The sequence below is a fragment of the Amphibalanus amphitrite genome, unplaced genomic scaffold (genome assembly GCF_019059575.1).
Source record: "Amphibalanus amphitrite isolate SeventyFive unplaced genomic scaffold, NRLGWU_Aamphi_draft 000081F_arrow, whole genome shotgun sequence".
Classification (NCBI taxonomy): domain Eukaryota; kingdom Metazoa; phylum Arthropoda; class Thecostraca; order Balanomorpha; family Balanidae; genus Amphibalanus; species Amphibalanus amphitrite.
The window spans coordinates 557,323-585,238 of NW_024881577.1; the positions used below are offsets into that span (position 1 = coordinate 557,323).

A 27,916-nucleotide genomic window follows, 5' to 3' on the forward strand; every position below is an offset into this window, starting at 1 on the left:
CCTTCGGCATGGGGGGCCCAGTTCGAAGGTCGTGCCCCCCCCCCCCATTCAAAAATCCTGTGTGCGCGCCTGCCCGCCCAAACCAATGTCTCGCCCTAATTCCTATCATTCTCAGTCCCGGCTCTGCAATGGTTACAAATGACCGCAAGAGCCTAACCCAAAGAAACCTACAAGCCACCCAGTACCAACTACCAACTGAGCTACGGGACAGGCTTTCGAGTTTCGGGTACCATCATTATCATGTGTATTATTTATGCCCTAGGTATCCTATGGGATGAGTCTTCCATGGCATTAGCCTCTCAAGCCAGGATAGCGGTGAGTTTTCACACCATATCACACACCTGAATGTTCAAATAAACCCACTACCGAACTAACTTTCCTCTCGGGTCCAACTCAAAGTGGAGGACCGGTCATGACACGCCGGTGACGTCACGGGCGTGTCTGACGTCACGGCGGACCGGGGCGGCGCGGGGCGGGGGCCGCGGCTCCCCGCTCCAGTATGTAGGGTGTGGTCGGCGGCGGAGGTGCCGGCCGTCGTCAGTTGGGCCGGAGCCGGCCGTCTGTGAGCCCAGCCCAGCGCGCGCGCCGCGCCCCGACATGACTCCGGCACAGGTCAGTCCCGGTCACGTGACCGCCCAGGTCAAGGTCGCGATGGTTCCCACGGTCAGTGTCAGCTCCCACGTGGCTAGCACAGCCAGTCGTCGTTTCCGTGACGGTTTAGCCACGAGTTCGACTTGGAAGCTCAGATGTATCGGTGGCGTTTATATTGCCGTAGTGCGTGTAATTGATGCGCAAATAACTGCTAAGGCTCATGATTTTTGTGTGCTTACTGCTTAACGACCCTGTCATGCCTTGTGCCTACTTTCCTATCTATTTAGGCAGTTTCTTTGGTCACCGCAGTTACTCGTTTTTGCAGAGGCTTAGTTTACCTACGTGGTCTGAAAAATTAACGACATCAATTATTGCATCGTATTCCAGCATATCAGTTAGACCATGCCCGCTGGCAGCTGCAGCGATTTTGGAGCATGGATACTCATCGTTAGAAGTTAATACTGCTTTCCATAATCATTTTGATGAGTTAAAAAAAGCATAAGTATTTAACAGCCCTAAGCTCAAACAATATTTGAATAAAATGGTGTCTCGCAATGGCATCTACCTAGGTGTACGACTGATCTAATTGTAATGCTTCTATAGAAGCATTGCAATTAGATCAGTGTCAGTGAGCCTATAGGCTCACTACATGTAAACATCCTATCAATTACATCATAATATATCATAATATATCCCACATCATAATATATCTCGTCACGGAGCTCATATGCTAGACGGATGAGAGAAGACAGGCGTAAGAAGCAAGCACATATTCTCTGAAATGACTCTTCACGGGTCATTGCTCCCTAACTATATGTCCTTTGAGCAGCATAAACTTACCAGGCTATTGGGAACAAACGGCAGAAGAGTGGAGTTTTGTCTAATTCCTCAGAAGTGGAATGCTTGGCACTGTAGCGTAACGTAACGCATACGTTTAAGCACTTAAAGGAGTAGAACATATCTTTCAATATGTTCTAAAGCTTTGTAGTTTTTACTGTTCCAGGCTGCTGTGAAGTGTTGCAACTGCAAGGCTAAACGTTAACGCATTAGCGAACAACAAGTCTTACTCGTATGTCTCACTTATCATCCCCTCTAGTCTTGGTCGCCTTTCAATTTCATCGACCTCGACCCGGCTACTTAGCACGGTCAACAAAGACCAGGAAGAAGAACAGACATCCGGCAAAAAAGCTCCAGATTCTCAGACTTGGCGTTCTACTTAAAGACCTTTGTGATGCTGATGCTTATCTACGGCTCCATATCTGGATATCGATGATCTAGATCTTGAGGTAGTTCGACTGAGCGACTCCCTCTGCATCGTGAAAACGGTCTCTGTCGTTTTCTCAGCCATCTGTTGAGTCTGACCAGTCTGAGAGTGGCATTTTTTGGTGCTGCATCGCTGTCTCGCCCGTCACATAACAGCTGAGCAGTGTTGAAACGCCCCGGCGAGTCGGCGCCGAATATCAGCTGTTCGGAATTGGGTCACGATCAGACAAAGAACGATCAGTCTGCAATGTCCACGCGCATTGGTTAATCATGATTACGTCAGAACCATTGAAGACAGCTGACGATTTGATAGGCGACTGCCAGACGGCACGCCAACCATACGTCTCACTTTCCGACGGCTGCAGGCGGCTGCAGGCTAACGCTGCTTCCTACCGATGACATTTGTCACAGTGTAGCAAGTCATTTATCATGGTGTGGTGCTGATCCGATCTGGAACGGTGAGCTAAATGCTCGATGTTTGACGGGATATAGCCGATGTGACAAACTGCCGCCTCCAGTAACCAGTTTCGCTGACTCAATATACACTGTAAACCAAATCTACAAGTTGGCTCCTTGTTACAAGTTTGGTTCCAATTCGCATAGGCGTCACCTTGTCGATTCACCAGCCCCAGGCTTGTTGGCTAACAAACTAACAGTTTGTCTACAAGTTTGGTTCCAATTCGCATAGGCGTCACCTTGTCGATTCACCAGCCCCAGGCTTGTTGGCCAACAAACTAACAGTTTGTCTACAAGTTTGGTTCCAATTCGCATAGGCGTCACCTTGTCGATTCACCAGCCCCAGGCTTGTTGGCCAACAAACTAACAGTTTGTCTACAAGTTTGGTTCCAATTCGCATAGGCGTCACCTTGTTGAGTACTAGTCTGGGCCTTGTGAACCTACCAACTTCTGGATAGGCATAGCCGTTTCCTTGTCGGTTCAACAACCCCTGGTTTGTTGATGAACTAGCCTTTGACTGGGCATTGCTAGTTTACAAATTGTCAACAAGTAAGTGTACTAACGCTCAGTTCGAACTTGTTCTTCCTTACAATCGCTTTGTTTGCGTTGATAACCTTAAGAACTTACGATTCGCGTTCGTTTTCAATTGCCACGATACTGATTCAGGAAATATTTTCTATACGGACAGGTCATTTTTTGGCTGGAAGTGGTGCACAAAATCATGACTGGCATCAGTTATTGCTCAAAGGCTTGTGCTGACAAGAAACGAAATACTGATGGGTTATATAATCGATGAATGCATACACCACATCCATTCGGAAGTTTCTGGAATCATTAGTATTTATTACGGTCACGTACCTACATCACGTAGTATGTAATTAATACTATTGACTGGAGACAATTCCAAGTGCATATTTTCGAATGGATGTGGTAAATGCATGAGGTATAAGGTATACCTATCGTGCACCGTCAGCATATAAGTCTTTGAAGCAAGAACTGCTGCGTATGTGGAAGAACATGGTTTTGTGCATCGCATCAAGCCAGAAGTATAACATGCCCGTATGACGAATATTTCTACATTGACCATAACAATCATGGCAGTTGCACGATCACGCAGATAATTCGAATAAAGCATGATCGCCAACCAGATTAGCTTTTACAGCCCATATATGTCCATCAGTTAAGTTAAAAATACAAAGAGTTGAATTAAAGGCAAATAAATGTATTTATATATAAAAAAACACCGACCGCAAAACATCTGCTCACATGTGCATGCAAAGGTCTGGCCCACTTACATTGCGCGCGCAGGGGAAGGGAGGCGTCTCGACCGCGGGTATAGGCACGATTAGTGCGTCCCGCAGGCCAGAGCGGGCCTCACTCACAGCACGAACACCACAGTTCACATATTTCACTTTTTACTGCACAAATGCTGGAACAGCCCTCGTCGCTGATCCATGCTGCACGGCGGCCGCGCGACAACTGCTGGTTTGAACGGTTTGAAACCGCCGCGCCGGGGCCGGACGGCGACCGCTGATTGGTCCGCCAAGTCTGACGTCACGGGCGCAGCTGACCATGTGTATGCTGACCAGCTGACCAGTACAAGTTAGGCGCCGGTTAAATAACCATGCGGCAACAAGTTTCCAAAACTAGTTAAGAAACAAACGTTGAAACAAATGTAGAGTTGGTCTGGATACTGAGAAGTTGGTGTGCATAGTAACTATTGACTCGTAGTTGTCATCTGACAAGCAATGCACCAGACAACGGCTTGTTTGAAAAGTATCAGTTGGCAAACATACCAAGAGATGATTGGTTATATTACACAAGACTTGTCAATTTGGTTTACAGTGTAGGGTTATTGTGTAGATACCAGTCTGAGCAATGTATTAGGTTACAGATAAGGTACCCTGGCTGATTGCTCACACACGCAGTGAATATTTTCTGGAATATTGTGACAATGTGACAATTTCTGCCAGATATGCTATAATAACGTTTGATAACGTTAGCTGTTGTTTAGGGAGCAATGCAATCGGGCCTTATCAGATTTCGATGCAAAACAGCAAGTGCAAAGCAATATCCATACTGCATGTGCAAACATAACATTATATATGACACATTTACATTACGTAATTACGATAGGCAATAAGCATGTCCGTGACTCCGTAGTAGCTTCTTCTGGCTATTTTAATTAAAAATTATTAGCTGAACAGCAGCCACGTTCTCTGGATGCCGAACATTAATGTCATCAACTGAGCTATCGTCAACGGGTGGCCGCACATCACCGTGTTATTAGCAACTGGATCTTGCTCATTATAATGTGGTGATTGACGACGTGAAAGCACCAAGCCAATAAGGTCTGAAGCAAACCTCATCATGACCAGGAGAAAACTGAAAAGGCTTTTCTGTCTGCGTTGTTGTCACTCCATGGCTTACTTGAACCGTGGTTTTAACGAATATCCAACTGCGCCTTTTAAAAGTACCGCGCGGGGCTGTGATTATAAGGCTGTTCCCGTTGTTATCCGACACAATGCTCATCACGTGCATTGTGCCGTCGAGGTCCAAAGATGTGCTCCAGTTCATTACACCCATGACAGAGTCGGGCATTCGGAGACGTCTCGGCGTCCTCGAAGGTCGCCGGCAGCGCTTCGGTCATCGCACAGGAATGCCGAGCACAAACTGTAATGGCTTTTTGTGCGGGCCTCAGTTCGTTCGTTACCTGCCTGATGCGACACGCCCGCACTGGGTAATGGCTCTGTAATGGCGCCATAATTCAATCGCCTCCTTCTTCTCACGTGATTGCTGCCAACTCATCATCCGCACGCTGAGTGCGACAAAAGCCCATGGAATCGGGGATGTGCCAGATGAGGAAACCGGGAGCCGACCCGGCGCCAGATGGCCTCCGCCAAGGCCGAGCACATGGACGGAAGGGGTGAAACGTCAGCATTGGGATTAAGCGCACAGCTTGTAGGACGCAATGCGCGAGATTCATCAATCAGCTGCAGCTTTTATCGCGCTGATGTTTTTTGCTCTTGCCATAGCCTTTACCGCAATGAAATTGTAGCCAGTAGTGAAGAATAGAGTCGAGAAACCAAACGAAGAACAATCGACGCAACCACACTGAAATATGTTTAAACTTCCCGGTGCACATCTTTGCATTACATTGGCAATGGCTGAGCCAACAATTAATGTGAAATGTTGAAAATTGACTCTAATTAGATTTATTTCTGATACGAAACCTTGCCTAAATATGTTTTCATCTATAGTCTATAGGTAAGAATGTACCCTTTGTCCTCAGTACCTACTCTCAAGCTGAATAAACTGAAGCGAGACATACTCATTATACTGAAACGGGAACGGCAAGCGCCGTCTACATCCTCAGTCCCCCCCCCCCCCATACATTTACCCACATGCCCATATGTAGGCTCAATATTCAGGACTAAAGCACGACAAACAGGCATGCTGAAATTCACAAGCTATAACTATAGAAACTCTAGAGAAAAACATTTTACTGAATATCAATGCAAAGTGTATCCATAAACCTGCTATGACGAGTCTCATATCTATCTTGGATTGGCTCTGACCCTGTCGGCTGGCAAACGTTTATATTACTTGTGAATTCGATAACTGCACTTTATCCTCCCTTAGCACTTCCGTCAAATCCAGATGAAATCAATCAGATCAGCGCCACAGACCTATTAACTTTTCACACACACCTCAGTGTGAGCCAAGGTCAGGAGCTTCAAAGGAGCCGTTGGCTAGTTAGCCAGTCCATTTCCCTCCAGAAGCCCCGACAGCCGACAGCGACTACGACCGAAGCCTGAATTATGAAGCACCCACGCGCTCTTTCACTGCTGTGGAACAGGGCCGGTTCGGGCCCCGCCCTGCTCTGTTCCCGTGTACATACACCGTGACTTGCTAATCAGGACTGAGGCACACACGACGCTGACCTCTGACCCGTGACCTCTGAGAGCGCGTAAACAGCCTGCGGGCAGGGCGGCGACGCTCCCCGCCTACCGAGCTCGCGAGTGGGGGTATCTCGTCTCGCGTGCCGCCGGCGGGATAAGAAAACTGTCACCAACAAAGACGTCAGGGCCGGCAGTCGATTTTACGTATGACAGAAGCCGCTCTAACCTTACAAATTAGATTACCCAGATGACTGCGTCCGTCATAAAGAACAAATGCCAGACGTTCCCATGCGAATGGGGCCACCTACCTGCGGAGAGACGACTAAAAACAGTCGAAACAAAGCCGTCTCGGCTGCGCGTCGCTCGGCCGGCCGCTCCGCTCCGCCTCGGGCGGGGAATCTGCCCCGGGGCGGCGCCGGACGACCTTCAGAGCGGCACGCCCAGCCTTGCCCGTTGGCCGGCCACCGCGCGGCTCTGGTCAGTGACCGGGGTACGGCTGGTACCGGTGGCGGAGGGAGGAGGAGAGGAGAACCTCCCCCTCCCCCCCCCCCGGCCACGGCCCAGTGAGCACGGCGGGTGTCGGTCGACCTTGCCTGCGGCGGCGGCGGCGCTAATGGCGCAGCGGCAACGTGTCGTCAAATGTCACCGGCGCGCGCACTGACTCTCGACTGACGCAGGGTGAGGGACGAGCGGCGGACGGAATGCGAGCCCAGTTTGTATTCACAGGGCGCACGGGCCGGGTCAAAGCAGCCCGACATTCCCGGATCCGCGTGATGGATGATTTATGCCCCAGCTATGCGGTCCAAGTGGATCGCACAGCAGGAGTAGCTGACGGAGATCATAACGATCAGGATATTCGCGCTCTGAAGAATGTGTGAAAACGCGAGTGTATTTTGTGATAAGGAAGACGGTTAGAAACGGCTGAGCTAGTCTCCACACGGAGCACCTTGGTAAACGCAGATCAAGCGATAAGCTTGATGGCATCTTAGGTAACCCTGCTACTTGTAGATGACATTTACAAGCATAGTAATGCTCGTTTCAGAAAATTATTTTTCAAACAAAGCAAAGCTGGTTTACCAGCTTTGCGATTGAATGGAGTAACTAGAGCACTTACTGCCCTAATGTCGGCAATTACTTTAAATGTCCTTTTCCCAGGGTGTCTTATGAGATGGACTTTTCTAATTATGGCCCATTAGCATTTTATCTGTGCCTATCACCGAGAAATTACGAACAATGTCCATGGTGTTTAATTGCTGCTGTAAGTACCTTAGGTAAAATTGTTTGGTAAACGGCACAATATCGTGGACGGTTTCTTACGCAAAGCCAAGACAACCCCCTTTCAGACAGTAAAGTGGCCGGTCAAGGTTATTCCTTTTCAAATATCTAGCGATGTGCGATAAGATTTGCTATTTTTATTGTATGTCATGTTCCTGTGTTCAGTTTTATGAATGAGGTGTGAATATGATCTGCATGAGCTGGTCGTCAAGACCAGATAAGCAGCATTGTCGGTCTCACTCTCCCGTGGCTCGTGCCAGACTGGAATGGAAGATTCAGTGCACAACAATGCAGCCTAGCCGTTGATTTTACATTTGGCTGGGGGCTGATGGACCACACACAGCAGAGGCAGGGCCGCGCCCGTAAATCCGCCTGGTCTGCCCCGGGCCTGGGCTGTATTTGGAGTCACCTTACTCCATAAACGACACCTCGCGCGTTCCCTCCTCCCTGCAGTGCCGATATTTCAGGTGCCGACGCCCTGCCGCCATGGTAGTCGCTGCTGACCAGCGCCTGTCCCCCAGCCGAAATTTATTGACCCCCTCAATGAGGTTGTAGGTATTTATCGGCTGCCTCAGGCGCTCTACCAAACGTTCACTATCGGTTTCAGTTTCAGCGCAGTCGTTTATCAAGTCGCATATGACATCCAAATTTGTCATGGCCCCCCCCTCTCTGTGCAGTTTTTCTGTTTCTCTGTGATCCGCTTTGGCTAGCCCAGCGGTATATGCTGTGAGGCGGATTAGCTAATTAAGCTATCATTCTCGCATGACTCCATCTGAAGATGCTTCTCGCCTTTTCAGAATTATGCAAATTAGCCGATAGATCCGTTCCGGTCTGCCTCTGTGGGCAGTAAATTACCTTGGTCAGAGGACGGGTCGGGGGCGGTGATGGACACGGCGATACAGTTTACAGCACCCCTCCGACCCATGCGGCGGGAGCCAGGGGAGGATGCGGCCGCCGCCCGACCGCGCCCTCCCGGCCGCCCAAGGTCAGCTGTCCCGTCCCGACCTCCCGGCCGGTCGGGACTCGGGACTGACCGAACGGGGCTCGGACGGAGGTGCAGCCGCGCAACGCCTCAGGGGAGAAACCGGGAGGGTGTCTTGTAAATATGCGTCATTAGGCGGTAATTATTGAACCGCATTATTTTGGAATGCAGCATTAATCGACCTGCTTCAGAACTTGAGGTTCTTAGTAACACATAGGTATATTAAAGAAAATATGTTTTTGACTGACATTGGCCTCGGTGAGGCAATTCATGGAAAGAAACTGAAAACTAGCCAAACTTGCCGAGCTTACTCGATACCAGAGTATATTTATTGTCGCCGGTAACTTTCATAATTATCATTTTACCACTGCGCTGCGTTATCAACTTCACAACTCCTTCGCTATCACGGTTCCAAATTGCATCCCTGACGTTTCGTAGCGGCAGAATTCAGCTGCCCGCCCCGCTGCAGCACTGTCAGTCTGAAGTGACTGCCGTGAGGAGCTGTTGCCTTGGGTTCCCCGCCCGGCCGTGGGAGAGATGCCCAGCAGTGAACTCCCCTGCACCCCGTGGAGAGTTTACTATCGGAATTCGGCGAAGGACTTTCTCATGCGGGTAGCCGAGGGGGAGCTAAATGATGGATCTAGCATGGATCTAGGGGCGGAGAGTGCATTGAGGGACGTCATATCAATGGATCAACCCCAACCAGCTCTGGTTTTTATGGGTTTTGACGGTCAGGTTTTCCTGATGGCCTGTGCTGCTGCGGTTAGTGGTTTCTCGTGTGACTTGATTGGAGTCGTTCATATTGAATTCAGCACAGGTAGGTAACATTTGATTGTTTCATTTGAGCACGGCTATAGGGGAGAGTGGGGAAAGATGCCCAGGGTTTTACTATGTCATATATTATTCGAAAATGACGATCGGAAAGCAAAAACTTGGAGTTTCAACGCAAGCCAACATCATTTTTCTCCAAAAATATCACAATTTCGTGCCTGAAATATGATAACTTTTTTGCTATTAAGCATTTTCCTGAAGAAGTGAAAGGGGGCATCTTACCCCACAGGGTGGGAAAGACGCCCCCTGGCGTTGGGGAAGATGCCCCCTGCACTATAAGTGACATAAATGGGCACGTGAATCGCCTGAACCAATCAATAGTCCCTTCGAGCCTGCAGTAGACACCAAACGTCATCGTAAGGGCCCTCAAAAGTAGTCGTAAGGGGCTTCAGGGGTCATCGTTAGGAACATCATAGTCCAGCGCGGCCAAACAAGCCTCCGTGGTGGCGTTTGGAGACCACTGTGGGGCCCTTATAGGTCTTGATAATGCTTGAGGGCCCTCGAGCCCATCGTGGGGACCTCAGATGCCAGCGCGGCCCGTGGAGCCAACGTGGGAGCCCTCAAAGGATGTCGTGAGGGGCCCTGGAGCCAATAATGGGGCCCACAGAGGCCGTCGTGAGGGCTCTCAGAGTCAAATGCCGCCCAAAAAGTCGCTGTGTGGGCCGAGAGACCGGCATGGGGAGCACCTGACCGTACTGGACTCTCTATAGTCCCAGATTTGCTTTTGTCTCTCATCACAAGTATGTAATAAATGATTTGACGGGCTGGTTGAAGGACAGCTTACGGATTTAGGGGGGCGTCTTTCCCCATCAGGACAGGGGGCGTCTTACCCCAAGGTACCGAAGTAACATTAAATCAGTACAATTTGTTAGCCATAAAACTACACCCTGAAACAAACTGTTTGGGACACAGTACACGCATGTTAATGTATCACGACTATAGCAAGGGACGCAAACAGTTTCTACCTTCTTTGATATTTACAATGTTTTGACACCAAAATATTTGAAAGTAGCAAATAAAAAACATGCAATCACCAGCCAGCCGTTGCCCAACTGATCTTCGCAAATTCTTGTGCAGTTAACAAGGCAGGCTTCTGCTTTACGCTAAGAACATTAATTTCCAGGTTCGATTCTTTGTTTCGCCGCTAGAGGCGGTGGGGCGTCTTTCCCACCCTGGGCATCTTACCCCACTCTCCCCTACTACCTTGACCTACCTTGTGCTACTGTATAATATGCTGTATAAGTAGTATGTAAGTGGCTAATCCATGTGAATGCCCCTTTAGAATTTGTAACGTCAATGCAGATCTAATGATTTTTAAATCTTGTATTTAAACAGTCGGTGAAACGTGGTTGGTACTTTATATGCTGCTTTGTGCACAATTGCCGCGCTTTACTTTTAGGGATTCCAAATTATTGCTCCCAAATGACGTCGTAGGATCTGCGGAAGTCCCAAAAAGTAAGCAAAAGCTAGAGTTAAATATTTTGAAAACCAGTGCAAATTTTTCGGAGAAATTTGGTAGATATTCATCTTTGATCTTTCTGAATCACGGGACATCACTTTTATGCCAATTCATTAACCCGCGCGGGGCTGGGGGGTAAATTTTACCCACCCTCGCGAATTTATGCAATAACTCAAAAACGGCGGGGCGCAGCGCCGCCAAACTATCAGTACCTTTTCTTACATCAATTTGACACGTTCCCTGAAAATTTGAGCGAAATCCGTCGGATTTTTTTTTTAGAAATGCACGTTTTAGTGACGTCATGTTCGTCATTTTCGCCTCAAAAACGGCAAAAATTCAAACGCCGCTAACATCTTCATTTTTAAAGGAATCAAGACGTAACAAAAAAGGGTATACGTAATTCTACTTTGTCTATCAAATAGCTGTCTCGGTTTTTTGAAAATTTTGGATTTTGGCCAAATTTTTCTAAAAAACTGACTTTTTTTGCGAAAATAATTATAAAATCCAAAATTTTGAGTGTATCGAAAAAACCGGAATATATGTCAGAGATGTGGTCTATGTGCACCTACATGCCAATTTTTAGAAGAATCGGTTCAAAAATGTGGGAGTTATTAGAAATTTCATGACGTCACGACACACAAAAATTTTGAAAAATGAAGTTTTTGGAAGTTCTAGACCTCGTACGGAAACAAAAATAGCACCATTCGATTCGCCTTGAAAAACTGCATCAGATAGACACCTTTTTAGGCCTCAACAATTCAAAATTTGGCCTCACTTGACCTGACCTTGACCTGACCTCGACCTGAAATTCATCCAGATGTGGTCCATATCACCTATTGAGTGTGCCTTTTGAATTCTATGAATAAAATGACCCATAAAACATGTGTCGCACATGCCCCTTTCTATATTTTGCTTTCGGTGACCTGACCTGACCTGACCTTGACCTTGACCTCTGAATGATATTGTATGCAGCGAATATTGTCTTGGTAGCCTAAGAACACGTTTTGGGCAATCAGTCTCAGTCCATTCTTCGGCAACTACGGTGCAAGGCCGATACTGTAGAAACTTGCAATTTGTACCCTTGACCTGACCTTGACCTTGACCTCAAGGCTCAAACTTTAAATTAAGTACATGTTTTTAGTTGTTCGTGATGAGATCTTTCGATTGGCGTTTGCATTTTCCAAATCGGACCATTAGTTCGGGAGATAACAGGGGGGGGGGTTAAAATTTACCCACCCCCAGCCCCGCGCGTTCGGCTGGAGACCCCAGCCCCGCGCGGGTTAACCTTTTTGGAGGTCGGACTGGCCGAGGGTCCTTTTAATGCACGTGTGCCGAACACCGATCATTTTAAAGAGCGCGGTCTTTGAAGCGCTTCAGCTCGTAGAACCATCCATATCTATTTTCACAGTGATAAGGCCAAGCCATTTTAACCTTAAGCGTCATTCTGAGAATAATATCTGCCGAATCGTTCAGTTATGCTTCTAATAACACCTCCCTGACTGGCATACAAAGCAGGAGGCGTTAGCGATGGGACACGTGACTTTGGTACACGTGGACTGGCTAGGGCACGTGACCTGTCCCGGTGAAGCCGATCGACCGATGACTCTGGGGAGGGTAACCAGCTTGAGGTCACGGCAGAGCTGAGCTGTCATCCCCCTGGGCTCGACCAATGGCCCGGAGTGGTCCGGTGTCCCTGGGCTACCGTAACCGGCAGGACGCGGGACGGCCCGGCCGGTCTGTTAGATCCCCCTCCCCTGCAGCGGACGGAGCTGACCCGTGCCGGTCACGATCCCTGTCCCGTGTCATTAGTGCGGGTCCGCTGCCGGTCGTGAGGGCAGCCACGACGCGACGCGACGCGACGCCGCCCACGGCGACCGGCGCGGCCGCCCCCGCCGGCGAGACGGCCGCTGAATGCTAATGGGGCCGTCACATCGCGATAGCAGAGACCTGGCTTAACCCGGCGAGTCGCAGACGGCCGGGCGAAGCCATCTGTCATGACGTAAAATTTGTAACACTGTGTAATTATGGGATGCTAACAAGAACATTTTAGTGGAAAGAAAATTGAACGCGGTAGTAAAAAGGCACAGACACCGCACTTAGGCTTCGATCATGGCATCATTAGTGTCCTATGAGCTCAAAGCCAAGTAGGGGTGGCTGGTGAAGGTATTGGCCGGCCGATCGTAAGAGCGAATATCGGAGAACCATTAGCCGGTATCATCAGACCATGCCCCTCAGACCTTGACTCGAAGATGGCTCGAACTCTAATCACGAGCACGCTCTGATGGGTATTCATCGCACACCATCAAACCTTTCGGTCGTCTTCACAGCGTACGATAATAACCAACAATAAGTTGATAATGACGGTCAGTCTTTGATACAGTGATATCTCAGCGGCCTTCTGATGCTATATAAAGCGCAGGTCACCTTGAATCTGCCGATGAGCCGGTATCAATTCGTGCGACGCATGAAAACAGCCGGGTCGGTAGAGCTCTAACCTGCTCACCATTGATTAATCATCCCAGATGTTTTCCAGACATTTTGGTGTGACATGTTGGATTTGTGCAGGACCCGCTTTGATAGGGGTTCGCACTTGCAATAGATGTGCTCATAAACTTTACCTACCTACACATGTATTCACTATGCGGGTTTAGGCCGTTTTGGGGCAATCGAGCTGACAATTCAACAGCAAGATTTTGCCGTTAATATTGCTCTGAATTTGCTGCACATTGAAAGCGTGGAATGCGGAAGTCTGGCATGATATTCAGATCATTTTAGAGACAAAACGTGTTACACAAAAGGGATTTTTACAACAGCCAGGTTCTCAATTTACGACTTCTTTGAATTATGCGGTCTTGCTTGCTCCTTTACATAATTCAGGTCAAATGTAAAACAAAAATGCATTATGGATTCTTAAACACATCATTTGAAGTTCGATTATCGCATAAAATAGGTTCATCATCGCATATTGAAGGGCACATGCTCAGTTTTTCGATAACTATCATAACTCAAACAATACTCACTGGCAGGAATTTTCCTTGTCATCATGTTAGCCTACATACAGTCGTCCTCAAAATTATTCATACCCTTGTTAATTTACGACATATTTTGCTTTTTTGATGAGAAGAAAACATTTTGTCGAGCTTATTTATGATTTATATATGACCAACAGGGGAATGAATAACAGCAACATGCAACTGACAAAATATTCAGTTTCAGGTCTGTTTTATTCATGAATCTCTGAAAACACTCATGTTCAAAAATATTCATACCCTTGGTTTTCAGAGTTCAGTGTCTTTCTTCAGTAGTCGATAGCATATCCTTTGTTCCTTATTACTGCTTCTAGTCGGTTCCTGTAGGTGCTCACAAGCTTGCCACACGTTTCCTGTGGGATTTTGGCCCATTCCTCCCTGGCGAAATTTCCAGCTGGGTCAGGCTAGTCGGTTTCCTGGCCGTCACTCGGGTCTTCAAGTCCCGCCATAGATTCTCTATGGGATTCAGATCAGGACTCTGACTAGGCCACTCGAGGACGCTGATATCATTGTCCTCGAACCATTCCTTGACTACTTCAGCCGTGTGTTTGGGATCATTGTCTTGCTGGAACTTCCAGTTGTTGCTGAGTTCCAGCTTCTCTGCAGATTCCTTCAGGTTTTCGTCCAGAATTTGGATATAGTCCTCCTTTCTCATGGTGCCCTGGATCCTGACAAGGTTTCCTGTGCCGCGGGAAGAGAAGCATCCCCACAACATGATGTTTCCGCCACCGTGCTTGACGGTTGGCACCGTGTTCTTGGGATTGTAGGCCTCTCCTTTACTCCTCCAAACATATGCAGCATCCATGTGCCCAAACAACTCCAACTTCGTCTCATCAGACCACAGGATGTTTGCCCAGAAGTTGGAATCTTGCTGCATATTGCCTCTAGCAAAGGCCAGGCGAGCCTTGCTAGAGGCACAGGAAACCTCGTCAGGATCCAGGGCACCATGAGAAAGGAGGACTATATCCAAATTCTGGACGAAAACCTGAAGGAATCTGCAGAGAAGCTGGAACTCGGCAACAACTGGAAGTTCCAGCAAGACAATGATCCCAAACACACGGCTTAAGTAGTCAAGGAATGGTTCGAGGACAATGATATCAGCGTCCTCGAGTGGCCTAGTCAGAGTCCTGATCTGAATCCCATAGAGAATCTATGGCGGGACTTGAAGACCCGAGTGACGGCCAGGAAACCGACTAGCCTGACCCAGCTGGAGGCTTTCGCCAGGGAAGAATGAGCCAAAATCCCACAGGAAACGTGTGGCAAGCTTGTGAGCACCTACAGGAACCGACTAGAAGCGGTAATAAGGAACAAAAGATATGCTATCGACTACTGAAGAAAGACACTGAACTCTGAAAACCAAGGGTATGAATATTTTTGAACATTAGTGTTTTCAAAGATTCATGAATAAAACAGACCTGAAACTGAATATTTTGTCAGTTGTATGTTGCTGTTATTCATTCCCCTGTTGGTCATATATAAATCATAAATAAGCTCGACAAAATGTTTTCTTTTCATCAAAAAAGCAAAATATGTCGTAAATTAACAAGGGTATGAATAATTTTGAGGACGACTGTATAACCTACCCTTGCTAGTTGCTTTGATAAGCCGGCGCAGCCCTTTCAGCGCCCCGCGTCAGAGATGCACGCCGCCCCTCTCCCCGTAACAGTCCGGGCTGCGATAGGCCATTACTCGTCCGATAATCGGACATCGAACGCCACGACCTTGTCCAATTCACCGAAATTCCGTCCGTCCGACCGGTTCGGTCCCGCGCGGGGCTCTCAGTCGCGGCACCCGTCTGTCGCCCTCCGGTGACGCCGTCCCGTGCCTCAGTTCCCCGTCTGACGAGCGATGACCCCTGACCGGGGAATGGCGGTGGTCAGTGACGGGAGGAGGCGAGGGGAGGCGGGAGGAGGCGGATAGCACCGTCCGACCACGCCCCGCGCCCGCCGTCAGACGGACCCTGGACCCGGGACCCGGGATCCGGTGCCGCAGCGGCGGAGGCGGCGGGTGAGGGACCGCGCGGCGCGCCGCCCCGGGCGGGGGAAGGGCCGCTCGACCGACCGACCCTGGCTCGCTGGCGGCTCTCCACAGCGGGTGGTGGGCTCTCAGGACCAACAGAGGCGCATCCTTGCACGGCGGACAGGCAGACTGACGGACGACCAGCGAACGGACACACAGACATATGGACGGGCACTCATACAAACAGACAGACAGGCAGACCAAGGAACAGAGAGCAGATAGCTAGTGCAGAACAGACGGGCATGCAAGCAGGCAATGCCTGCAGAACAGAGAAACTGCTACAAAATCACCTACTGACCAAGTGACCATGAATATAGTTGGTGAAATATTCACTTGTGACGAGGAAGGCTGCCTTGAAACTTCGTGCCGCAGCTCGTTTTTGAATCTCGCTGGGATCATTCCCAGTAAGTTATGCAAGCAGCTTCACAAAAACTGCGCATGTGATGCTATCTTTATGTGGAGCAAATGACGGACTAGCATCATCTTGCCTTGCATGCAGTCAGGAGCTTCGCATACAGACGCTCAACGCACTCACTTCAGCATAACATTGAAACGCTTTCATGGTTTCGAAAGAAAATAAAAGCTCGCAACTACAGAGGAAGATGGAGTACACAGTTCAGAAAAATGTTTCCTTCAAGGCCACATTCCTATTACTACATAGACCCGGGAACAGGGGGGGCAGCGGGGGCGCTTGCCCCCCCAACTTGGGAGCCGAGGGGGCGGCGCCCCCTCAACATTGAGGCAGCGAGAAAAGGTCTTTCCTCCCTTTTCCGGACTTCTTTCCTTCTTGTTTCCTTTATACATCTAAACATCAACACACGGCATTTTCCTTGCCATCTGAATGGTTTCTGCTGATCCAGTATCGATTTGACAACATCTGCTATTGTATTTGTCATCCCGCTTTGATTTGGGCCTGACCTTGGCCATAAGCTTGGCAGGCCAGTTTTATACTGGACCATTTTGAGTCAACTTTGAGAAATGCATAACGTACAACGGTGGTAAAATCGTTGCTATAGGAATAACACAGTTTACACGCTCTGGGTGTGAGGGAGGGGTGTGGGGCAATGAGTGCACTGACGTGGCGCCCTCGGTATGGGATGGGATGCATGGGATACATTAGAGGGCTGTTATGGGATTAAAGCTCAGCGACACTTAGGGCTTATGTGGTGCCTTCGGTTATCGGCAGCACCCTCAGAATCACCGGCGTAGGGCGCTCAGAGCCGCCGGTAAGGGGCCTTTAGAGGCACCGGTGTGGGGCCGTCATGCAGGTGCCGGTGTGGGCGCTCAGAGGTGCTAGTGTGATTCTCTCAGAGGCGCCGATGAGGGTCCTTACAGGCGTTGCTGTGGGCCCTCATAGACGCTGGTGTGGAGCCGTTGCCCGTTGCAGACGGGTGTGGGGGCTTTACAGCCATAATGACGCGAACTCTCTACAAGCCGGCAGGGGGTCTCAGTGACCAGCAAGGGGTCCTTAGGCCGGCAGAAGAAATCCTGTGGGGTCCTTAGACACCGGCATGGTACTGTCAGACGCCGGTGGGGCCCTCAGACTCATCGGTGTGGGACCCTCAAAAGTCACCAGTGGGTGGCCTTCAGATGCACAGGTGTTGGTTGGGTCCTCAGAGCCGCCGATACAGGGCTTAATTTTAATAGGCAATGGTGTAGGCACTCAGAGTTGGGGGTGTGAAACCCTCAGAGACACCGGTGTGGGCCCTCATAGGCGCCGATGAGGGCTCCATAGTTGCCGTTATGGGGCCCTCAGAAAAATAAGTGGGACCATCACAGGCGGGAAATGCCCCTAGAACTGGCTCCTCATATGCCGGTAAGGACTCGCAGAGGCCAGTAACGGGCCTTTGGAGACCACCGAGGTGCCCTGAAAAGGCGCAAGAGGCGCTCGGAAGCCGGCGTGGGGCCCTTATGGAGATCTTAGTGTGGCTATTTAGGGCCCATGAGGTGCTCTAACGAGCCCCATGGGGCGTCAGCGGTTTGACCTTCAGCGGTCAAATGGCGCCGCAGGGCCCCTCGGACCCGAAGGTCCCTTTGAACCCGATGGGGGGGGGGGGGGGTACGTGTCCCCTTAGACCCCTTGCTACGCCACTGTTTCATATGCATCATGTCAGGCATTTTAGGCTCGCCCCCCCAACTTGAAAATCGTTCCCGGGCCCCTGTATTACTAGCACCATAATTGGACAATTACAGGACAAAATAAACCAGAACAACTCAATCTCTCAGTGACTGTTTCCAGAAAGGTGGTAAATGGTCTTGGGTTAGGGCAGGCGGTGGACGCTTCCCACTAAATCGGCGCCTTAATGAAGGCCGTAAACGTGACCTGGACAAAAACGACATCTCTCGGCGGCGCACGACCGAACAAAGGTTCGCCGCGGGGCACGGGGGAGGCGGGGGAGGGCAGCGGAGGGCGGGGGAGGCGGGGGAGGGTGGGGAGGGGCCGACGTGGGATCGTCACGGCCCTCTAGGGGCTCTCTCGGTGCCACGGCTCAGCTGAAAATGCCGAAGGCAGGAGCAGAGAGGGAGGTCTGGGAACCGCGCGCACCCTTTAGTCTGGCAGGTTCAGGGCGAGAGCGAGTGAGACATGACCAGTTCTCTCAGTCGTGAGGAGGCCGTTTGCCCCGGCAATCTGTCTTGGGATGATCGGTCTCGTGCCGGTTCGAGAAGAACGTGAGATTTTCTTGTCACTAATCCGTCTGGAGTTATAGGGGTGTCGTTAAGTGCGAAGTTGTTCCTTTTTCCTTCGTTATTTGTTTGCGGTAGAAGGAGGAGTACATTGTCTCCAAAGTACGGTAAATTATTGACTTTAAATATAAAAACGTCGTTTTAGTCATTATTACGGAGCGAGCGAAGCGAGCGGAGTCTTTCCTTAGATTAACGGAAATTTCTGAGTATGAGCGGCCGGCCGGCCGGCCGGCCGTGCGGACGCTTTTGCGAGGCTTATATCTCAGCAACCACTTGACCGATTTACACGCGGTAATTTTTGTAGGGTAGCTTCATTCCTTCTACCAAGTATTGGACTATTCCCGATGCATGTGGGTGACCCCTTATGCACGTGCCACGTGCAAAACGAAGAGGTGTCAGTTTTGTAATTGTTGCAATATCTCGGTAACTACTTGGCCGATTGCGCTGAAAGTTGGCATGTAGGTAGGCACCCACTAGGCACTGCATATCCATGTGCCAGAGTTGGGGTGCTGCTGCACGTGCGCACGTGCAGGGGTCGTTTCCAGATCTCGAGAACGGCTGGACCGATGGCGCTCAAATTTGGTACACGGTTAGGGACCAGTTAGTAGGGTGCCGTGCACAAGTCAGTTGGGACCCATTTTGCACGTGCGCACGTGCAGGGTGCCGCTCCCAGATCTCGAGAACGGCTGGGCCGATTGTGCTCAAATTTGGCACATCGCTAGAAACCGGTCAGTAGGGTGCCGTGCACAAGTCAGTTGGAGGTACCCCCTCGAAATTTCGCACGTGCAAGACTCACCCCCTCGCTCGCTCCGTTAGTCGCCCCAAAAGGCGCTATACTGGTATCTATAAGTGCAGCTTATTTATCTTAGGCATATAGTCGTTACGGAGCGAGCGAAGCGAGCGGAGTCTTACGTAGAATAACGGAAATTTCTGAGTATGAGCGGCCGGCCGGCCGGCCGGCCGGCCGTGCGGACGCTTTTGCGAGGCTTATATCTCAGCAACCACTTGACCGATTTACATGCGGTAATTTTTGTAGGGTAGCTTCATTCCTTCTACCAAGTATTGGACTATTCCCGATGCATGTGGGTGACCCCTTATGCACGTGCCACGTGCAAAACGAAGAGGTGCCACTTTTGTAATTGTTGCAATATCTCGGTAACTACTTGGCCGATTGCGCTGAAAGTTGGCATGTAGGTAGGCACCCACTAGGCACTGCATATCCATGTGCCAGAGTTGGGGTGCCGCTGCACGTGCGCACGTGCAGGGGTCGTTTCCAGATCTCGAGAACGGCTCGACCGATTGCGCTCAAATTTGGTACACAGTTAGGGACCGGTTACTAGGGTGCCGTGCACAAGTCAGTTGGGACCCATTTTGCACGTGCGCACGTGCAGGGTGCCGCTTCCAGATCTCGAGAACGGCTGGGCCGATTGTGCCCAAATTTGGCACATCGCTAGAGACCAGTCAGTAGGGTGCCGTGCACAAGTCAGTTGGAGGTACCCCCTCGAAATTTCGCACGTGCAAGACTCACCCCCTCGCTCGCTCCGTTAGTCGCCCCAAAAGGCGCTATACTGGTAGCATTCTTTGCTGTACGTCCCTGTTGAGCGAAGATAAGTGCGCCTCAAAACATGTTGTTTATTGACGGGAAAAAACTTTGTGATTTATTAGAGTTTTCCGTAATAAATGGCGCACTATATTTGACGCAACCATCTCGTTTGTCGTACATTATCTGCTAAATTGCTATACAATAAGCGTCATATTGACAGGTAAGATACCGGTAGGCAGCACCCGAAGAAGATTTACAGATATGTCTAAATCACTGCCACATAACAAGCAATTAGACGCGCCTAACCTCCCGAAATTACAGTACGGTGTGGTGATGAATCGCTGCTGCGGAGAGCTGCACAGCTGAACGTTAGCGGCAAACGTATTGTTTTACACTGCTGGTGACAGCGTAAACACCAAACTCGGAGCACATCCGTGTCCAACTACCACAAGGAGATTGCGACTCACGCCTCTGCAATTAAACGGGATGAGTAGTCGAAATGGCACGAGCCTGTTCCTCCCCGGTTCTCCACTCGGCTATTTTTGTATCATTCGCCACATGTGCTGCAGTATTTCTTGATATTGCGCCCGTCTGGCCATCTCCTTTACCCACTGCATACCTCGGCCATCCCCGGATGCGGAGCGGCCTCGGCGGGGACCTTGACCCGGCGAATCCCAAGGCCGGACCACGCCCTGTGGAGAACGCTGCAGCGCACCGCTCCGAGTTGGCTGAGCGCCGCTGCAGAGGAGTCCGCGGATCCCTCCTCGATCAGACAATGGGGTAGCGCACCTGCGACCTCGCCAGAAGACCACCGGCTTCCGTCGGCCGCGGCCGGGTGAGCTCTGCTCAGAGCACATGTGCTTGGGGTGATGATGGTCTCGTTATTGGTTTAATGCAATGGTAAAATCTACGTCAAGTGACGGTTTCTTGTCCCAGTGGAAAGGATGAATCTGTCGAAATTCCCGTGGTGCAGGTTTTATCTGATAATGAGGCCTAAATGCTTGCAGTAAATTTTGATGGAATAGCACAGTAAATTTCGAACACGTGTTCCCTGATCAATCCCATCAATTGCCGACAGTTCGATCAAATAATGGCCCGATACTTGCTTTATAATTATGAGCTGCTCCAGAGGAGGGGGTGTAATTAAGTCGCGTCCTCATAAATATCATAGGTTAAATATCGTAGGTTCCAGGTAGCTGAGGATAAACATATAGCAACACAGCCACCGTCTTATGTACACCGTCTTACACCGTCAACAGTCCTCCACCCGGGCTTAAATACTTCAAAGCTGTCTTGGTCGGATATTGGTCAGTGTATGGAGCTCTCAGCTCTGTGGTCATTGCTCATTCATCTGCTTTAGTCATTTAAAGAAACTAATCAAGGGGCTCATGCATTAACGTGTCCGAATACAGTGATGGCCGTACTGCAGCGTATGGTTGGTGGGTAACACGAGACTTGTCTATGATCAACGGCCTGACAGCTTCTCGGCTCGCTGAAATGAAATGTGTGACAACCAGCTTCAAAGATTATATCCATAGTCAATTTAACTATTAGTTCCACAACGATTCAATCTTGATAAGGCGCAGTTAGGATAATTATGGCTGAGCAAGGCGCACTCCTGGGCCTAATTGACAGTAGTTAACCCTACGGCAAGCCATCGTGCGCAGGAGGTCTGCCTTCGTTGTTAAATGAGACGGTGGGCATTAATGAGGAGTCCAGAGGCTTTGTCGATGACGCATTGCGGGTTTTTAAAAGAGAAATGCGTCCTTTTCTTCAAAATGAATTGTATTTGATGCTCAGGCTTGGCGACAATAGATAAATGTCGTGTCAATGGACAATATTAATATTTTTGAGGCGCACATTTATGACTTCACTATTAGGGTGCGTCAAAAGTTTTGATACCAGTTTCATCTATCCGAGATAACTTAGTATATTTCCAAGATGCTCCCAAATATTGGGCCCTGAGAGCGTCCTTGCATTCCTGCATCCTTCCCTGAGACGGAGATGAGCTGAACAGCTGACCTTGACCCAGAGGGTGACTAGCCTGGGCTATTGTTTACCCAGTGATCGGCGCATGATACTGCCTAGACATAGGGGTTTAACTTTACGGTTCGGAGGTGCGTAATCGCGCAGTTAGCACCTTCTAAGCTGGCAACACACAGAAAGACACTGCCTGACACTTAAGATTACCAGTTCTTACCATTTAAGCGCTGGAGGAAGAAGTTAAAGAAGAAGGAGAGCGTCAAATGTAGACCCCAATCATGGCGGCTCTTCCACATTTCAACCGCCACCAATATCGTCATTACGAAATCACCTAGGAAATCCGAGCACTCTGCAAAAAGGGTGGATAAAGGCAAATTTAATGAAATCATCCGGTGTCTGGGACAATTGTCCGTCGGTATTGGAGGGGCAAACTCGTATTCAAGACCCACAAAACTCGTGTAGGAGCAAAATTAACGGAAAACAGGTCAGCGAGCCTTTTCATGCAGGACGCTGCTCCTGCCCATCGGTCTGCCAGAACTAAGAGTTCGTGCCACTAAGAGCATCTATCCGATATCTTGGCGAAAGGCACATGGCTAGGGAACAGGTCTACCCTAAATCTAATCACATTATCTCAAAGAGTCGTGCAGCAGGAGCTTGACAAGACTGAGCCAACCAGCGACCCGGGACAGCTCGAAAAGGCGTTCAGGTAGGCCTGGGCAAACGTCAGCCCTTAGCATCTCCAGAATTTTGTGCCTAGCATACCTGCTGGTGCCTCACGCTGTGTCCATCTTCATGGAGAATAGGCTGACCGTTGAAATGAATCTGTTGCATTATCTTTATGAAAGGAGGGGACGGTTTAAAAGGTATCAAACTTTTGACGCACCCTATAGAAGCGCTAAATGCCAGTGCAAGAATGGCACATGGAAATAGGACCAACCAGCCCGTTTTAACGGCTTATTAGGTAGCGCTTATGTCAATTTTTACTTTACCAAGGTTGAGTCATTTGCTTTTTGATGCATTTAGTTTTGCACATACCTATTGTCTCAGGTACCCAAATTCTTTATTGTCGCACTCAATAAAATTTTGCCCATCACAAGAAAAAAAAACTAATAAATGGAAACCTAAAATATGGCTGGTACGGAACGTAGGTAATGATAAAATGCGTTATACATATAAAAAAGTAGGCATGTAGGCAGTAGGAATATTGCTCTCGTGACAGGTCAAAATGTCTGTGGACGCCGTTGCTAGTCTTTTTTCTTGTTCGGCAATGATAGAAACGTTAATGCAAACGCTTCTATAAATGGCATAGCTTCATGAAAGCAATGTTGATTATGCCTTTACAATGCAAGGCAAATAGGTATGGGCGTCGGTCAGCACCTGAGGAATTTTGAAAGTACAAGACCTTTGAATATCCAACCGCAGCCTCACAATTCTCCATTGTCAGCGTGTAAGCACTGTCCGAGATTGCCGACATCAAATCATTTTACATGACCGCCACCCTAGATCATAAACTCACCGACAATGAACTTGCAAGCACTTTTGGTTCACAATAAAGCCATTGGTGGCCTTGGATAGCCAACAACATTCCGCCCTGCACGAGCTGTTGCCACGTGCCCTGACTTCGTCGAAGCGCTCCCAGCCGCATCCCTTCCACGCGGCAAAACCCGGCGCGTGTGTGCTCCTCCTACATCACATAGTATTGCTGTTCATCCTCACCACCTAACGACCCGCGACACGAACAGGCAAGAGTTGGTTCAATTAAATAAAAACGGACACGGCGGCGTTCGATCGATCTGATCGATGGCGAGCCGGGGGCGTCCTGGCCTTGCCGCGCTGCACACCGCGGCGGGTGAACGGGTCCGGTGGGGCGGCGCGGCTCTGCCGTTTATGAATGGTAGTGAGGAGATGGGCGTTCACGGTGACAGTTACAGGCCGATCATGGCCCGATAGGACTCGTAACATTCGCGGCGTCGAGTCCACGACCGCCGCGGTTTATAGCAGCAAATGAGAGCAACGCAGGGGGTGAATGCAGGTATACATACTATGATGAGGAGGAGACCCATGCGCTTTTATCTTTTTCAAATGTTCGTTTCTGATATTTAAAAACCAACATGGTGGGAGGAAGAGTCATGATAGTTATATGCCATTCGGTGGCTTAGTTATTTCTAATTAACGTTCGTCTAACCCTTAATCCGTAATTTACAAACTAAGGATAAATATTTCAAACTGCAGGAAGCAAAAAAAGTGATGAAACACGGTTGTTTCATCAGCTTCGAACAAAATGATTCATTGGCTGAGTTATGCTTAGGACTAAAATATGGACATCGGGATGCCTGTACATAGAACTCTCATGCTTAAATATATAGAAGATAGATTTTCAGCATAACTTGTTCATTGACAGGTATCGAACATTGTCTGTACCTACAGTACAGCAACTGCAAGTATAATTGCATGGAACGCGTAACCCACGCGATATTGTAAGCGCTGTCTAGACTTTGAGGAACGTTTCTAGATATGCAAATATTCGTCTATCATGTCTGCTAATAATAATAATGCATATCACCATTGCATGAGAAAACAACTTAAAAGTGAGCTAAAAATGCTGAAACTTCACTTACTTCAATGCCGTGCTGAATGCCACAGATACAAAGTAGCTATTTGCAAGAGTAACCGCAGATAAGAACCGTTAATTCAAACTAACACGATAACTATAAATCACGGTAATGAGGCCATGCTGCGGTCATGTTCTCCAGATGAGTTTGGATAATTACAGCTATTGGCCCTTCCAAGGCCTGTAATAGCCCATAGCGAGCAAAACGCCACTATTGGTGGCTCGCCGCCCTGGTATGACAAGATTATCATATTCTGCCGGGAAGAACAGTGCAGTATGTCCTTGGCTTCTTCATGCTCCGATGAAGCTCAGAGTATTCATCATCTGTTCTAATTTATTTGGTTAATGTGAGCTTACCTGGCTCCTTACATCGGTTACCATGCTGCTCGTGTACTCCTATTAACCATAGAGCACCCAGCCATCTCGGCACCACAGCCATATTTCACTCTGTTAATGAGAAACTGTCAGTCTGCATCATCGTTTGGCTTTGTTTCACCCCAACAGTTAAGCTCAGACACCTCATTAATTGTATTCATTACACTAATGAACGGTTTTATACGAACAGGTGCTCACCTTTTATGGGCCTCAGATTATTATGAAAGTAATTTCGTGTCGCTTTATTCGAACATTTCACCTAATAGCAAAGTAAACAGCAGTCGTGTCAAGCCTAAGCTTCCGACTTTGTATGAATTTCTCGCAACGATACGCACAGAAAAGTATGCATGCCTCGCACATACAACGTCACCTTCCAGCCGCCTGAGACCGGCCTCTATTCACAAAGACGCCCCACGTGGTCTGAGATCTGACAGATGAATCACAGGACCCTCACAAAAAAATCAACGTGGTTATCAGTTGACTACGTTGGCACCGAAGGGTTCAATGCTTTCCTTCCCGTTTTGTAACTGTGTGCGTTTTCCTCTGTCCATAGGTCTGCGTGCTGTTAGCGGTTCTGCTGGGCGGCGGCACGGGCGCTCCGTTGGCCCGTGCCGCCCCCGCCCCCGCCCCCGGCCGCGTGCTGCATCAGATGATCGCCGATCGTTTGGGCGGCGTGCCCGCCACGCCGGCCGCCAGCGCGGCGCCGGAGCGGCCGCCCCCGCCCGGCGACTCCCGGGAGCCCCGCCAGTACGGCGAGACCGGCGACTACGACTACTACTACGTGTACGAGTACGACGACCTGCCTCCCGAGGACGCGGACGTCAGCACGGCGGAGGTCGGGCAGGCTGCAGCTGTCGCCCCGACAGAGTCCAGCGCCGCTGCCACCGACGCCGCGCCGGCCCGGGCGTCTCCGAGTCCGACACCAGAGGAGCAGGCCGTTAGTAGTGTCACGGTGAGATCAACAGAACCCAGTGCGAGCCCAGAGTATGGCTTGGAGCCTGAGTTGGAGTCGGAGTCGACTGTCAGGCCAGATTTGACGAGTTCCACGATAAGAACTTCGCACACAAACGTCCCGACAGCGGCTTCCTCCAGCCCAACGCCAAAAGAGCAGCGTAAAGAGCAGAAGGGCGTGGTCTCACATCCAGTTTCAGAGCATTCTCTCGATGAATCTAGAATATATCTTGAGGAAGTAGAATACGCTACGACGTCGGCTGAGTTAACAACTACGGAAAGTTCGCAGACTCGCACTCCATCGAGTTCAACCATCGCTCCTTCATCAACCACAGCTTCGCCTTCATCAACCACAACTTCATCGACCACCACATCAACGCCATCGCCAACAACGACATCTTCATCCACACTAAAGCCACCCAGCACAGCCTCGCCATCCGCAAACAAGAAGCAGCCGTACACCCGGTCCAAGCCGGCCTCGGGTGACACGTTTCACGATCAGCTGAACGAGGTACGCCAGGGCCACTCGGAAGTGAACGAGATCGACCTGGAGCACCAGGCAGCGGGCGGCTTCCAGCAGTCGACGGCACCGTTCGAGCAGCAGGGCTCCAGCAGCGACAAGGTGCTCGCCTACCAGCTGCGCGCCGCCAACCTGGACGAGCCGCGCGAGACGCCCGAGTTCTTTGTGCCGCCGATCGTGCGCCGACCGTACCGACGCCGGGTGTCGCTGACGGGCGGTGGACGGCGCAGCAACGCGCCCAGCCTCGGCGACCGGCTGGCCGAGCAGGTGCGCCGGCAACTGGAGGAACTGGAGCGCCGCGAACAGGCCGAGACCGGCTACCGACACCCGTTTATCCCGAGCCCGCCGACCACCAGCGAGAGGCCGTACCGGCACCCCTTCATCCCCAGTCCGCCCACCACCACTGAGAAACCGTACAAGCATCCGTTCATTCCGACTCCTCCCAGCACCACAGAAAAGCCCTACAAACCTCCCTTCATCCCCACACCACCCTCCACGACAGAGAAGCCCTACAGACCGCCGTTCATCCCCACCGCACCGAGCACCACCAGTCGTCCGTACCAGCATCCGTTCATCCCGTCCGCGCCGACACCCACCCCGCAGCCCTACCGCCACCCGTTCATCCCCGTACCTCCGTCAGCGACAGAGCGGCCGCAGGCGCGCCGCATCGGCGGCGACGCCGGCCGCGCGCAGGCCACCATCGTGCACGAGGAGACGCTCGAGGCGGGCTTCATCGTCGGTGAGTACGGCGTGGTGCACGGCGGCGGCACGGTGCGCGGGGTCAAGTACGCCGCCGACAGCAGCGTCGACCGGCGGCTACTTGAGGAGGCGCTTGCGCACTTCCTGAGGCTGTGAGACAGCCGGTGGCGACGGCTGCCGCGACCGGCCGACATACGCTGCCGTCAGACCTCGCCGGACCCGCCGGGCGGCGTAAGCGTCATCGCCGCCATCACGCATCATCAAGGTCGTCATCAGAAGTGGCTGTCGATGACGGTGAGATGGAGTGCGTCATCGCTTTGTGTGGCGCCGACTCGGAAATACGTGCCCGGTGACAGTGCCATTTGCGACTGGACGTTGGAGGAGGTGTGCCGCTGCGTTTTAACCATGCATATCGTGTGTGTGTTGGCTCCATCGAATTTCATTTTTATCGACTGTGAGGCTACACCGAGTTCCATTTACATCAGCTGTAAAGCATGGAGTGGTAGCACAAAGTCTAGAAGTTATCGTGTTGTATAACGAAGCAAGGGCAGTCGATCATCTTCACAGGCGTGGCGTGGCCGCCGGCAGCGTAGGCGGCCGTATGCAGCAGCTCTGAGCCGGTTTGTCTTTCGGTTGGGTGGGCCATTGGTCAGTTCATAATCGTCATATCAGAAGTATGTCATCGATGAAGCTTACGCAGTCTTATCGCCGAAACGCTATAATAATAAGGGCATTGCACTAT

General features: G+C 50.2%; 1 protein-coding gene across 2 annotated transcripts; it reads left to right on the forward strand.

Annotated features, from left to right (window-relative positions):
* The first annotated feature begins 449 nt into the window (after positions 1 to 449).
* LOC122379641 (flocculation protein FLO11-like) lies at positions 450 to 27,916 on the forward strand. Of its 2 annotated transcripts, none has more exons than XM_043361987.1 (2): positions 450 to 612; positions 25,558 to 27,916. In XM_043361987.1, the coding sequence occupies exons 1-2, from the start codon at positions 598 to 600 to the stop codon at positions 27,328 to 27,330; spliced, it is 1,788 nt and encodes a 595-aa protein (XP_043217922.1). In that variant the 5' UTR covers positions 450 to 597; the 3' UTR covers positions 27,331 to 27,916. The 2 variants fall into 2 exon arrangements, with proteins under 2 accessions (XP_043217922.1, XP_043217923.1); XM_043361988.1 differs by having other exon boundaries at positions 501 to 615; positions 25,561 to 27,916.